Raw genomic sequence first — 12,839 nt, forward strand, 5'->3', positions numbered from 1 at the left:
CGTGTGTGTGCGTGCGAAGTGCATACATCACTCACTGACCTATCAGAACACATCAGAGGTGGGTGGGAAAGACATTTTGCTTTTACCTGTAGGTAAAGACACATTCTGAGTGATCATGCGTGTGTTGCACAAAAATTATAATTTAAAAGTGGACCCCATACTTGTGACCTTCGAACATGGTAAAACAAAACGGATTAAGGTCGCGCAAAAGCTACAGCTAGGTGACGCTCTTTGGGTGCTTGTTCACGCCTCCGATATTTGTTGTCCCAGTGTTGTGTGTGACACTAGGCTGGGGTTCCTTGCCAATGGAGAGAAGACGGCATAACTGGTGTTACCCACTTTCCAACTGATCACTCGTGTAGTCACTGACATGCCACAGTAAGGGGTCTCCACTTCCACTTCAAAACATCCGCTGCTCTTGTATATCACAACAGGGCAATATGCACACTTGAGTGAAAAATTTATAATAAACTCCCTGTGGCGAATGTAGTAAGAACGTGTCAAAAACACAATCTCCCTCCTCCTGCGCGCATTCTACTAGTCAAAAATATGGGGGCGGAAGGGGACAGCGGGGTTCTAGTCTTCACACGTTGTTATTACAAACACCACAGAAAGATTCTTACTAATGTACAACCTTTCATACTTAAGAAGCTTTTAATTGTAAACAAAGATGTACACACATACACACGGGGCATTATTCGCTTGTCAAAAATGTGTGTTCACGACTAAACGTGTGCACTTTGTTTGGTCATCACCAAAGGAGTATAAGCTTCCCAAACGTGAAAAAATCACACTTGGAGTAACATTAATACTTCTAACATCATCATCATCCTCAGGCAGCCTAAATGGAAGGCAAACAATGGAACAATGCCCATGTAGCTCACACAGGGTCACAAAAGCAAGGACTAGATATACATATGGGGATTCAGTGTCAGTGTTTCCATAAGTTTTAAAATATGCTTCTCTTCGTTTTCACGATACTGACTCCCATGAGAGGCAACGATACCCCAATACAGCTAACACTATATGGTAACCCTATCGGCACTTTCTTTGCGGAGTCTGCCGAATAGAATCCAGTCACCACAAGCCGCTGCTCTGAAACACCCCCCCACAACTCCACTATTTTTTTTTTTTTTTTGGCTGACAGCCCATAACTGAGTAGAGGTAAATATGTTAGAGTAGGATGGGGGAGGATGTTCACTACCCAGCGCTTAATAATAAAAAAATGAGAACTGCAATTGCAAAACAAACAAAAAACGGGAGATGATGGGCGTGGTGGATTTTTTTTTGGGGGGGGGGGGGCGGGGCACAGTCAATAAGATTGTTCACAAGCCACTTGTCTTCGACAGAATTCTTTACGACACTCGCGAAAGTCCTACTTCTTACGTTTACCACAGTTTACGACAGACTTGGCCCTTAGGACTAGCTGCGACATAAATCTCTGGTGCCGTGCAGCACGGGGTGCCTGCGCCGTGTGCTGAGAGCAACTCTAGGTGCTAGCGCTGGATGAACTCGCAATTTACAAACAGTTTAGCTGACTGCCGAATGTTGGCCATGCAGCTAACGCCCGAAGGCTATGCTACTGGCTCCAGACGGTCCTCCAGCAGCTCTACTGTCAGGGAAAAGATATGCAACAGGAACCAAAGCAGACATCAAGTTGAAAGAGAGAGCATCCACAGGCAGGTGGAATGTCTGTACATTACACTGCGTCAAAGTGCTACAATTGCACCCACGAGCTAGAACGGTACCGGTGGGACACTGCGGGACGGGCGGAGATCAGATTTGGGGAACAACTGACGAAGGCCACAAACTGTAGCACAGTAGGAAGGACGCCAGACACGAGTACGGCGTGGGCTTCCTCGTGCATAGTAAGGTAGTCGGAGCAGTTATCAGCTGTACATCCGTATACAGCAGGCTGATCTCCATACTTGTCTCTCAGCTAATCCCCACAATGACATTATTGTCCAAGTAAACGCTCCATGTATGCTGCAATGGACGTAAGGGATCCAGCCGCGCCGCAGATTCATTCTCTCCTAATTCTCAAAGCGTTACAAGTTTCTTCTATGTTAGTTTTTGTATTCACACTACTGTCTTGCCTTTGATTTACGGTAACAGACAACAAAGATGTTAGCGAAGGCTAAAAAAAAAAAAAAACAACTACAAAAGCTTCTTTCACATCAAATGTGTCGGACTGAGGTCGGCGTGATCGTCTACTATTTATGTCCCAGCCACACCACCGGTCCGGCAGCTGTAAATTATGGCACAGGCGAGGGTCACAAAGGTGAGGGTCACAAAGCGATCAATTAATCTGACACTGCTGTTTTCATTCAGCATTTACAGGGACCAGGAAAATATACAACTAAAATAATCGTAGCCGATAGTACAGTGAGAAAGAAAACTATGTAGGTAAAGAAAGCACAATAAAAAAGAGAGGTGTCAACGGGCACATTTTACATTTTTATAGAAATTTCAAAGGTTGAAGATGGCATCGTTTATTGCTATCGTTAACATTTAACAATTTCGTGTAGGTGCTAAATATGATGAAACATCACAAAACACTAAAATATTACTATGACAATGGTTGTATTAAAACTAAAATCTTCTTGACAAATTTTATAGGTTTTTTTTCTCTCATTCTCCAGACCTTATGCAGCTTTTCTGTTCCTTCGTATAAGTGTATTAGTGGCAGGTGTGTGTGTTTGAGAGAGAGAGAGAAAGAGAAATGCGAGAGAGTGAGAAAGAAAGATTTGCAGACACGTCGATTTAACAATTTATTATGGTCTTACATATTTCGCACTCGTGTTCTATGTTTCTCCTATTTTGTCGATTTGATCATTACCCTCGTCGTCTAAAGCCTGTCTTTTATTAAGTATTTAAGCACGTGTTAAAGTGGCTGTTTGATGCCGGAGCAGTAATATAAACGGCTAGACTTTAATTGCTGCTATCATTCGAGTGAGCCAGGCATGATCACCGCACACTGAAAAAGTTCCCCAACTGCTGTTCAGATTTGCCGGCCCTTATATTCTCTGGAGGGTAGTAATTATCGGGTACAAATGAAGGCAAAAGCTGGGAGCAATTACCCTTCCCAGCTAGCCTTTCTCTGTGTCGTCTGGAGCAATGGGTAACTATATAGAAAGAGAAAAACATAGATACAAGTGAAACTTAATTGCCATAGGAAAATATCAACTGAAACAAAACCAACAGAAAAAAAAAAAAGTTTTTACAAGCCCCATCTCTCTCTCTTTTGTTTACACTTCTACAGATTGGGAACTATAGTCTTAATAACAGTAAAGCCGGTGCTTATGAGGCACGCCGCTAGGCGGCAGCGCGTATCGTTAGCTGTCGATGATGATGATCATAATGATGACGAAAACGATGACGCCGAGCAGGAGCTTTTGATTCACTAAAGTTATTGACTGAACTATTTTCCAGTCTCAACCCGTCAAAAAAGGTAAACTTTAACTTTAGAAAAAACACTGTAATAAGAGTAAATGTTACGGTTTTTTTCCGTTGTGTTGCCTGCTGAGCATTTGTCCGGGTGTAGTCAAGTCACTTCTGCACAACCAGTGTCAAAATGGCGACTGCGCTGTGCTGCTGATGAAGCTGATCTGCATATAAATGAGATTCACCACGAGGTAGCCATCATTCTGTGAAGATGAGAAAAGAGCAAGTCAAACGAAGATTGTGTAGTCTATGACCCCGATCGAGGGAGCTGCTTTTTTCACTTCATCTCTGCAATAAAATAGTGTAATTGTCTTTGTCTGAAAGCGGTGCTCGTGGGTAGCGTCCCTTGGATAACAGCGGTGTTGCGGAAAAAAGCGAGAAATACAGTTAACTCTTCGGATGTTGGGAGTAATACAATTAAAGACTTCAGAAGATCTCAGTTTATTAATTTCAAATTTTATACAGTATATATATATAATATCATATTAAAGTAGCTGATTGAAGTTAAGGTTCTTCGCTTCGACAGTGTTATCGAGATGAACAGATGATATTTTTATCTCTCTGCCACTGAGCGTTTGTTACACAAATGAAAAGTAACATTATCTGTTGCCCAAAGGTAAAACGCAACATTTGGGCCCATGTATACGTTTGCAAAATTGCACTAAATTTTCCTCCTTAGAAACGATTAACGTATTCATGTTCAGACGTAGTCTCTAAGCATGGTACAGGCAGAATTTTATAAATCTGAAAATTTAATTGTTTTATGTTTTGTTTTTTTTTAGCATAAAAATTTTCAGTTTTACTGACTTGGATTTCTTTGTAGAAGCATTTTAAAGTAACGTTCGCCCATAATTCAGCAAATTAATCTCAGAATTAATAATATTAGTAATAATAATTTTTATGAAACACCCATTTTCACAAAGAAGCCTCATGTACAGATGAGTCACAAAAAAATAAGACATCAGGGAGATATATAAAGACCTGAAGCAAAATCATGCATGACTAGCATTATGAGAGAAGTAAAAAAGGGCATAAATGTGAGCAATTCACGGAAGAAACCTTATCACTTAAAAAAGTAATGTGAATTTTTTTTCTTCATGTCATTAAACATCAGGTACTGTTTTATAGTTTTTGTCAGCTGCACAAAACATGATGGCCAAAACTTCTCACTTGTTTGCTTTACTGCGCAGACTGAAAAGCCATGGATGGGCATTATGGACAAGCGACGCACATGTGTAATTACTGCAGCAAGGTTGTTCCAACCTATGGCGAACTGGTGGAGCACAAGAAAACTCACGTTGGGGATCGGCCTTTCTCCTGCCACATCTGTCACAAACGCTTCACTCAGAAGGCCCACCTCAACATTCACAAGAGAACACACACTGGCGAGAAGCCATACTCCTGTCACGTTTGTCACAAACGATTTGCTCAGTCATCTCATCTCAACAGCCACAAGCGGGTCCATGCTGGTGACAGACCATTTTTCTGTGTCTTGTGCAATACAGGGTTCTCTCAGAAACACCGTTTTGATGCCCACTTGCCCTGCATGCACCAGTCACCAAGCAGCCGGAACTCAAATCTGGTGACCAGTAATGCTGTCACACCTGACATGCATTCAGGCTCTGCTCATGCCATAGCTGCCTCTGCTACTGCAGCTGCTTCTGCTGCCTTTGCTGCTGCAGGAAGTGGTCTTGATGCCGATGATTGCAGTTTTGCTGATCAAAAGCCTGACATCAACTACCTCCAGTCCCTCAGCCAGCAAGCATTGATTCAGCAGTTGGCTGAAATTTCTGTTCCAAGCAATGCCAATGTGGGACACCCTTTTGATGTTAATCATGATCATGAAGAGAGTGGAACCAATGATAGCTTTTCAGGAAACGAAGTGCCAGGCACATCAGGTAATGAAGACATGAGAGCTCCAGGAAGCATGTCAGCAACATACATGCCAGCCTCATCCACACACAGAAGGAAGCCAGCCTTCATTAGACGTGTTGACAATGATAGCTGTGCTATAGGGGAAACTGCCATGATTCCACCTTCTGAAGATGATAATGATGGGCAGAGAAACTTTATAAATGGTAGTGACATGCTTGAGGAGATGTCATCAAATCACAACCACAACAGCTTCAACAGCAATGGCAGGCAAGGTAAAAGCTCAGAAGATTTTTCTAGCGACAGATCACAGCTACCATATCAGAATGGGAAATGCTCTGATGAGCAAATTCAAGGCCCTGTGCCAGCAAATCAGTCTCTGCTTCCCACAAGGGTTTCCCCAAAAGACAGCTGCACTGCTAGACATGGAACGTTTGCTGAAAAGATCCAGTCTTCCGTCCCATCTTTGTCATCTCTGGGAAGAGCCAATAATCGTATAACATTAGTCAACTTCACACCAGAAGAGCTGCTGAACCACCTAACATCGAGGCCTGATATACACAGGTGTGAGTTCTGCTGCATCATTTTCCAGGATGCTGCCATGTATCATATTCATCGCAACATGCATGATAAAAATGATTTGCGCTGCTGTAACCAGTGTGGAAAGATGCTGCAGGACAAATATGATTTTACGGCACACTTTCTCAATGAACATCGCTGATAGCACTTCTTTGTGCTTTTGTTTTACTATCATTTACATAAAAATGTACCCTTTGGATGCATTCAATTTTCTTAATATTTTTCTTCACTTGAGACATTTTTTTTAAGTGAGACTGTTATCTGAAAATTTCAACTTTCTGATTTAGTTTTAGAATGTTTTGCTCATTCAGATTTTTTGTTATTTATGGTTTTTTTATAGTACATTGATAATGGCAATTAATGCAGAAAGTTCAAAAGCATTATCATAAAAATTATTATGAATAATAAATTGATAAAATAACATCTCTATGTTGCAAGTACTACATCACAACTGTAGATAACTGCCAGTTGATGATCAAAGGGAGGTAGTTAGAATAATCAGCCACTGATCCTGTTCTGGACTACAAAATTCAGATTTAAAATGCTTTGATTCCAAGCTAACAAACATTAGTATGTGTTAGATTTTCAGCATGGTAACATTGTGGCTGCAGATCTGAACATTTATTAATGGAACAGTAAAAGCCAGTCAGAAGTAAAAACTTGAAATAAAGATAAATATAAGTGCATTCAAAAGTACAATATTGTTTAAATGCTATGAAACATTGGGATTACCTCTCATTTCCTTGATATGAGCACAAAATAAAGACATTAGAATCTGACAGAATGTGAAAGGCTAAACTTTGAATCCAGGTTAGGATAATGCATCTGTAACTGTTCTCAATGTTGTGCTCAACATTAATAATTAGGGTGGCCTGTCTATCACTTTATTTTTGATACATGTATTTCTTCTTCACTTCCATCCCCAATGTAATCATTATATCCGTCACCAGCTCTTGACACCTGTATCACTTACACTGTTGTAGGATAGGATGTAGGTTAACTATTGCATGCTTCTTGTCAGGAAGTCAGATTCAGCTTTGTATTACGAGTGTTCCCTTAGTTCTTTTTTGTCAATGTTATTTAGGACTAAGATGTATACTAGTTCTCACTCCAATGGCTTTGACAACAGCAATATATTTCAAATTTAATGTTGTACATATAACTGGTAGCCTACATTTCATCTTTCAGCTGCATGTGTAGTCATCTTCCTCTAGCATTCATTAACATTTTAATTCTGCAAACTCTTCAAATCCATTACGCTAAATTCTTGATATTTAACATGGGCATAGCATTAAGTATAAGAGCTAATGTTTAGCAAGGCCTACAAATTTCATTCCCTTTAGAAAAAAGCAGCATTGAAATATCATTTAGCAATTAGTTTGCATCATTATAAATCACCTTAGCAGCAAAAAAAAAAAAATCCTTGTTACTCTAGATCTATGAAGGAAAGTGTTGATGCCTTTGTGTTAACATGGTTGTGTGGCAAATAGCATACTTAGCATGTTACTCAGGGCAGTAATTATAACTGTGAATAAGTAACACTTTTAATGTTACTTTATTTGTTATGACATTGTCTTTATATAAATAACTCTAACTTACAAAATGAATTATGCAAAATCTTTGACTTTGTAATATTTTAGTGTCCGAGAAGAATAGTTCCACAGCAATCAAGCCGTTTATTAAGCAAACTTCGTTTATAGTCCAGATTTGTGTAAATTGTATGGCATGCTACATTTCAGAAAACTTTTTGGAAAGTAGACGGAGTTGTTTAAGTTGCCAATAGTAATACTGGCATATACTTATTCTAGAAATGATTTTTTAATAAAGGAAGTTTGTGTACGGTATTCGGGTGAATCAGGGAATGCAAAGGGTGAATCAGTTTGTGCACCCACCTTTTCCCATGAGCCAATGCACAATCGCTTTTTAATGCATCTATGTGTTTTGCATTTTTCTATTGCAAATCCTTTAACTGGATCATGTAAGACATACAGATGATATCTTCTTGACTAATTTCATCTGACATGGCCTTCTGTTCACCACACAAAATCACAAAGAAATCAAGTCTGAGAAGCTGAGAAAATATATAGAAAATCTTTATTACAAATTATGATACAAAACAGGTAAAATAATTTCATTCCGAAAGGTCCATTTCAGTCGAGCAGTTCTGAAGATTCTTACTCTAGACATAATTTTTGACACCTGTAAGTATTAATCTGTACTAGAAAAAATTGTCCAAATCAAAACACAGTGGTAGATGCTTGCATCACGGATTGTACAACAACTCTGCCTTACTATCAAGTTAAATGCTCTCAAGATCACAGTAGCTTTTGACGGATCAGCGGGCACCACCACGCTTCTGACATCAAGCTCATTATTTTAAGGCCGCTTACCAACAAAAGCCCTGCCTATATACAGATAGTATAGCCTAAACAAAATTTTCCCCAATATTCTATAAAAATTGGCTACAACAGGTAAAGTGGATTTCACCAAAGAGTTGCTGTTGGTCACTGATCTGAACTGAAGATAAAAAGTCTCAAAACATTTGTAGGCAGTTAAGCAACTGCAAGCTTTATGTGCTGTTAATTTTAGCCAGTGCCGACTAATAAACTCCTTACCAGAATATTTAAATATTCGAAGTATCTGAATCAGATCACCTTTAGGGGTAAAACAGAGAAACAATAACACGCACATTAAAAAAATACATGTATGAGTAGTTAATGAAATACGAATGGTTTATGTACAGCGCAAGGTTATGTCAGTGAATTCAAGAAAGATTTTATTAAACAAAAGATGACATTCAACAGTGAACAGATAACTCTCAAACTTCTTTTTTCATGCTGCAGAATGCACACAGCCAGTCTTAGTAACCCAAGGGAACTAATTGAACTGTGTGAAAGAGGCACTATTGTGTCTACATATTCATGCTCTCTCTCTCACACACACCCTCCCCCAACCTACCCACCCATTCCTGTTTGCATATTTGCTACAGAAACAACTCCCCAGTTTTATAGACACAGTATTTTTTAAACAAATGTAATCAGTCCTTATACAAGTTTGTAAATAATTACATAATCTAGGTCCAGGGTGCCAAACCTATGGCCCGCAGGCCACATCCGCCTGCTTGATTTAATCAGACACAACAAAATTCATTTTTAATGTTATGATTTGGCAAAACCGCCATGTTCTGGCCCATGGGATTTTATGATATGTCCAATGTGGCCCTCAGGCGAAAAAATGTTGTGCACTACTGATCTAGGTAGACGGACACAATATGTGGTTGCTTGCCAGACCAAGTCATTGTCATTAGAATACTAAAGCAACTCTCCTTGAATTACATTTAAGGAAGGTTTTAAGCATATGAACTGATTTTAGTCTCCCAGTATGCCGAAAATATCTAAGCTCACACTTCAAATAAAACTGTTCCACCAATGATGTAAAGAAAAGTTAGCATCAAGTCCATAGGAGATGATTTTACATTTTGAAATTGTTTTTATTATAGGAAAGAAAGCTGCCATCATCACACTTTCCTTTATGTGAGTGGAATAAAAAAATTAATATTTAGTATGATATGTATACTGCAACTTCCAATGTCCCAGACTTGATATGTCAGCAACTTAGTAAACAAAACTTTTATCATAGCAAGTAATTTAAAAAAAAGAGTTAAATCATGACTGTAGTTAGACTTTTGTTCTGATACCACAGCAGTTAAAATGGTGATCTCTCCTGAAATTATCTATCAAGTTTCTTTTCTACTAATTTCTACAAAAGTTTTAAGCAGTTTATGACTCATGAACTAAACAGGCGCAAAAGAACAGGAACAACCAAAGAAATGAACAACATGATGCGATAGGAAGAATGTAAATATGAAGCTGTGTTGCAGCCATTCCAATCATTGCAAAAGCAGTATGTGAAACGGCTGTCTGTCGAATCCAAAGGATTGAAAGGATCATTTTTTCTGGCAGGTAGACAGTATCCATGTCGGCGCATGATTGGCATTCGCAGTCTGTGACGTGCAGATTGCATAAGGATGTGTTCACACTCACGCAGGTAGCGTGGTTCTTCACCTGAAAAATGAGATGATAAAATTCTATTTAAAAAAAACACTCTCAGCAGCATAGCGATTAGTGATCAGGCTGGTGCCAATTATTGCATGAGGAAATCTTTATGAAAGAATCATGTGATACATAAAGACCAGTCCCCATGTACATGCCAAACTTTTGTGCTAGATCAGTGTCAGGTTGGGTATAAACAGGATAATGTGTATATCTTTCAAACTGTTATTGTAGGGTCACTTCATAAGAATACGGAGGTGTATAGGTGGACAGCCTGCCAAGACCAACTCTTAGCCTCTTGCGAAGTTCTCCGCTGTTAGTCTCGGCAAAGCCTAAACAATGAATGTGACTAAACCGGAAGCTTTGTATACACCAGCCTCATTTAAGAAGCTAACTAGAAAAAAAATCATCTGCAAGCAGTCCAGTAACAAGTTTGTGATAAGAAGCATAAGGTTGGTGCATAGACAATGACTGTCACATATCCAAAATTTTTGAAAAAATACAGTTCTTCATTCTGCTAATTCATGGAATGCAGGTGACCCTAGTGGCCATTCTTCACTAATTGCTTTTATCAGATCTGACAAATACCCTAACTCCCTTCACTAGATCAAATTCATTCTTTTTTGTCAGCCAGTGAAAATTCAAATTTAAGAATGACTTGGGTAAGGAAAGTGGATTTCATTTGGGGGGTAGGGGGAATGAAAGGAAGGGGTCCCTGTATCTGTTATTGTTTATGACCTTTTTTCAAACTGAGCACATTTCATAACCACAATGGTAGCAATATCACTGTCATCATTTTTTTAAGAGCTAACAAACTCAATGTGTATCACTGTCTGCTGTAAATATGAGATCTAACATTAGAGCCAACACTTACCTGGAACTTGTTCAATAACCTTGACACAAAACTCACTGCCACATTCATGCCATGGAAACATACGCCAAACCACATGGTCACTGCATCCACCAAAGGAAGAATAACAGCGATGGCACATAATTGCTGCACCTGTGACAATTTCCACCCAATCATCATTTCATGAAGGTAAAAATGTACATTCTTTAATGTATGTAAGAGAGAGATCCTATTGAAAGTTAACTACTAACCACAGAGGAAATGATCCAAGAAACAGAGTCTATAATGGTACATATATACGAAATTAGTGTATATAAAACTGTACACAAAGCCAACAACGGTAGTCTGTACTTTTTATTCATACACAGAGAACGACAAGTAATATTCTTCAAAACTATAAACTTCCGTATATTCTTTGTTTAAACTGAAAACGGATGTTTATGAGTACTATCTAGTTCATTAAGAAACCAAACAGCAGAAATAGTTAACTCTGAGGTAGGGGCTCAGAAATTTTTACTTCATTATTTACTTATGCAATGAAGTATATCGATGGTCGTCACATATAAATTAATCACCAAACTGAAAATCAGCATTTGTCTGACAAATCTATAAGGTCTTAGTTTTCATTTTATCTGAATGCGGAAATGACTAAGAATGCCACAACAATATGGCCGCATGAGACACCTTACGCTTTGACACACCTGGATTTACACCTTTTAAGTTTAACGCCCTATGAGGTCAATCTTTTACAAACAAAAAACACAATAGACATTTCCGTCTTTTCATACAAATCAATATACGTACTTTGATGAAGTAAGCAAGCGGCCAGCAAAACCAGAAAAAACATCTTTGTTATCGTCCCCATGTCGAACGACCTGTCACCCTGTCGTACCTGCGCGGTGACCTACTTCTGTCATATCCACAAGGGAGACTACTGGGTAGCTGTGGTGATAAAGCGGGGTAAGTGTACCTGTCCGAGTACGGGTTAAACATTTTTATGACGAATATTTCTGACGAGTGAAAAAAAAGCAGAGTAGTTAAACATTTTAAGATCTTCAGTCAAGTTCTCGTTATTACAAGTGAAGATTTACTTGTACGCCATTCCGTGTGTGACAAGGCTGCTAAAGCGGTGGTTGGTTTTTTGTATGAAAGTGATTATGTCTCGAGGTGATTTCCTGAGGGGAAGTGGTTTATAAAGTAAAGGGAGTTCTCGAAAACACTCTCGCCGAGTATTGTTAAACACTCACTTGTCACCGCCTTCTGATCGCGTAATTACGCTTTACAAATTTTGTTATTGTTACTGTCCCTACGTGAAGTGTAGCTCGATACTCCATCATCATCGTTCTATAATAATATTTTAACGATCGCTATGGTTTAGGTGCATGCCAAAGCAAAAATGTGGTTCAGATCGAAGATCGAATCGGAATGCTGACGAATGTAATGTTGATCGCGTGTTTCGCGCCTACCGCAAGGTTTGTCAGTGTGCAAATGCCCACCTGGATCCAGTGACCGCCCGCTTTTAATTGCAAATGTCAGTATATCGCAGTGGTGTAGTAAGATGCTCGGTGTGAGGAGGAGGAGGAGAACCTCATGCTGACAGTGAACGACATTCACATTCTAGTCCCCTCAGTATCTTTTTTGAGGAGGCAGATTCCCACCCAACCTACTCACCTTTGCCCCCTGTTTCCGACGTTACTGTATCAGTTTGAAATTTCTGAAAGCCTTTCATCTAGCAATAGTGTCTCCGTACCTTTTACTTTTTGTCTTGAACTGAAAGTGTTAGTGTTCTCTCTCCAGCTGCTACCAAACTACTGGATTTTGTGGCACAATCCGTTATCTTTTAACTTTTCCGAAGGTAAATAAGAGGTTATATCCCTTTGACTACATCTTCGTAAGTTGACACCCTGCTATGTGGACACGTGTCATCTCTACTTCGACCACCTGGTCGGGTGGTGTGGTTGGGACACACACGAGACATAAAGCTGATAGGAAACTTCATCGTTGCCTCTGCTAGATACAGCAAACCCCAGAGCAGGTTTGGG

The 12,839-nt window shown here is 39.4% G+C and overlaps 2 protein-coding genes across 3 annotated transcripts; one reads left to right on the plus strand and one right to left on the minus strand.

Annotated features, from left to right (window-relative positions):
- Positions 1–2,473: 2,473 nt before the first annotated feature.
- On the plus strand, positions 2,474–7,739 carry LOC112560333 (zinc finger protein Eos-like). Of its 2 annotated transcripts, none has more exons than XM_025232128.1 (2): positions 2,474–3,451; positions 4,635–7,739. In XM_025232128.1, the coding sequence occupies exon 2, from the start codon at positions 4,646–4,648 to the stop codon at positions 6,035–6,037; it is 1,392 nt and encodes a 463-aa protein (XP_025087913.1). In that variant the 5' UTR covers positions 2,474–3,451; positions 4,635–4,645; the 3' UTR covers positions 6,038–7,739. The 2 variants fall into 2 exon arrangements, with proteins under 2 accessions (XP_025087913.1, XP_025087914.1); XM_025232129.1 differs by lacking the exon at positions 2,474–3,451 and adding an exon at positions 3,551–3,635.
- Positions 7,740–7,967: 228 nt separating this feature from the next.
- On the minus strand, positions 7,968–11,751 carry LOC112559338. Its single transcript, XM_025230487.1, has 3 exons — positions 11,602–11,751; positions 10,822–10,950; positions 7,968–9,959 (listed from the first exon to the last, which is right to left on the minus strand). The coding sequence occupies exons 1-3, from the start codon at positions 11,660–11,662 to the stop codon at positions 9,682–9,684; spliced, it is 468 nt and encodes a 155-aa protein (XP_025086272.1). The 5' UTR covers positions 11,663–11,751; the 3' UTR covers positions 7,968–9,681.
- Positions 11,752–12,839: the final 1,088 nt, after the last annotated feature.

The sequence above is a fragment of the Pomacea canaliculata genome, linkage group LG3 (assembly GCF_003073045.1).
Source record: "Pomacea canaliculata isolate SZHN2017 linkage group LG3, ASM307304v1, whole genome shotgun sequence".
NCBI lineage: Eukaryota > Metazoa > Mollusca > Gastropoda > Architaenioglossa > Ampullariidae > Pomacea > Pomacea canaliculata.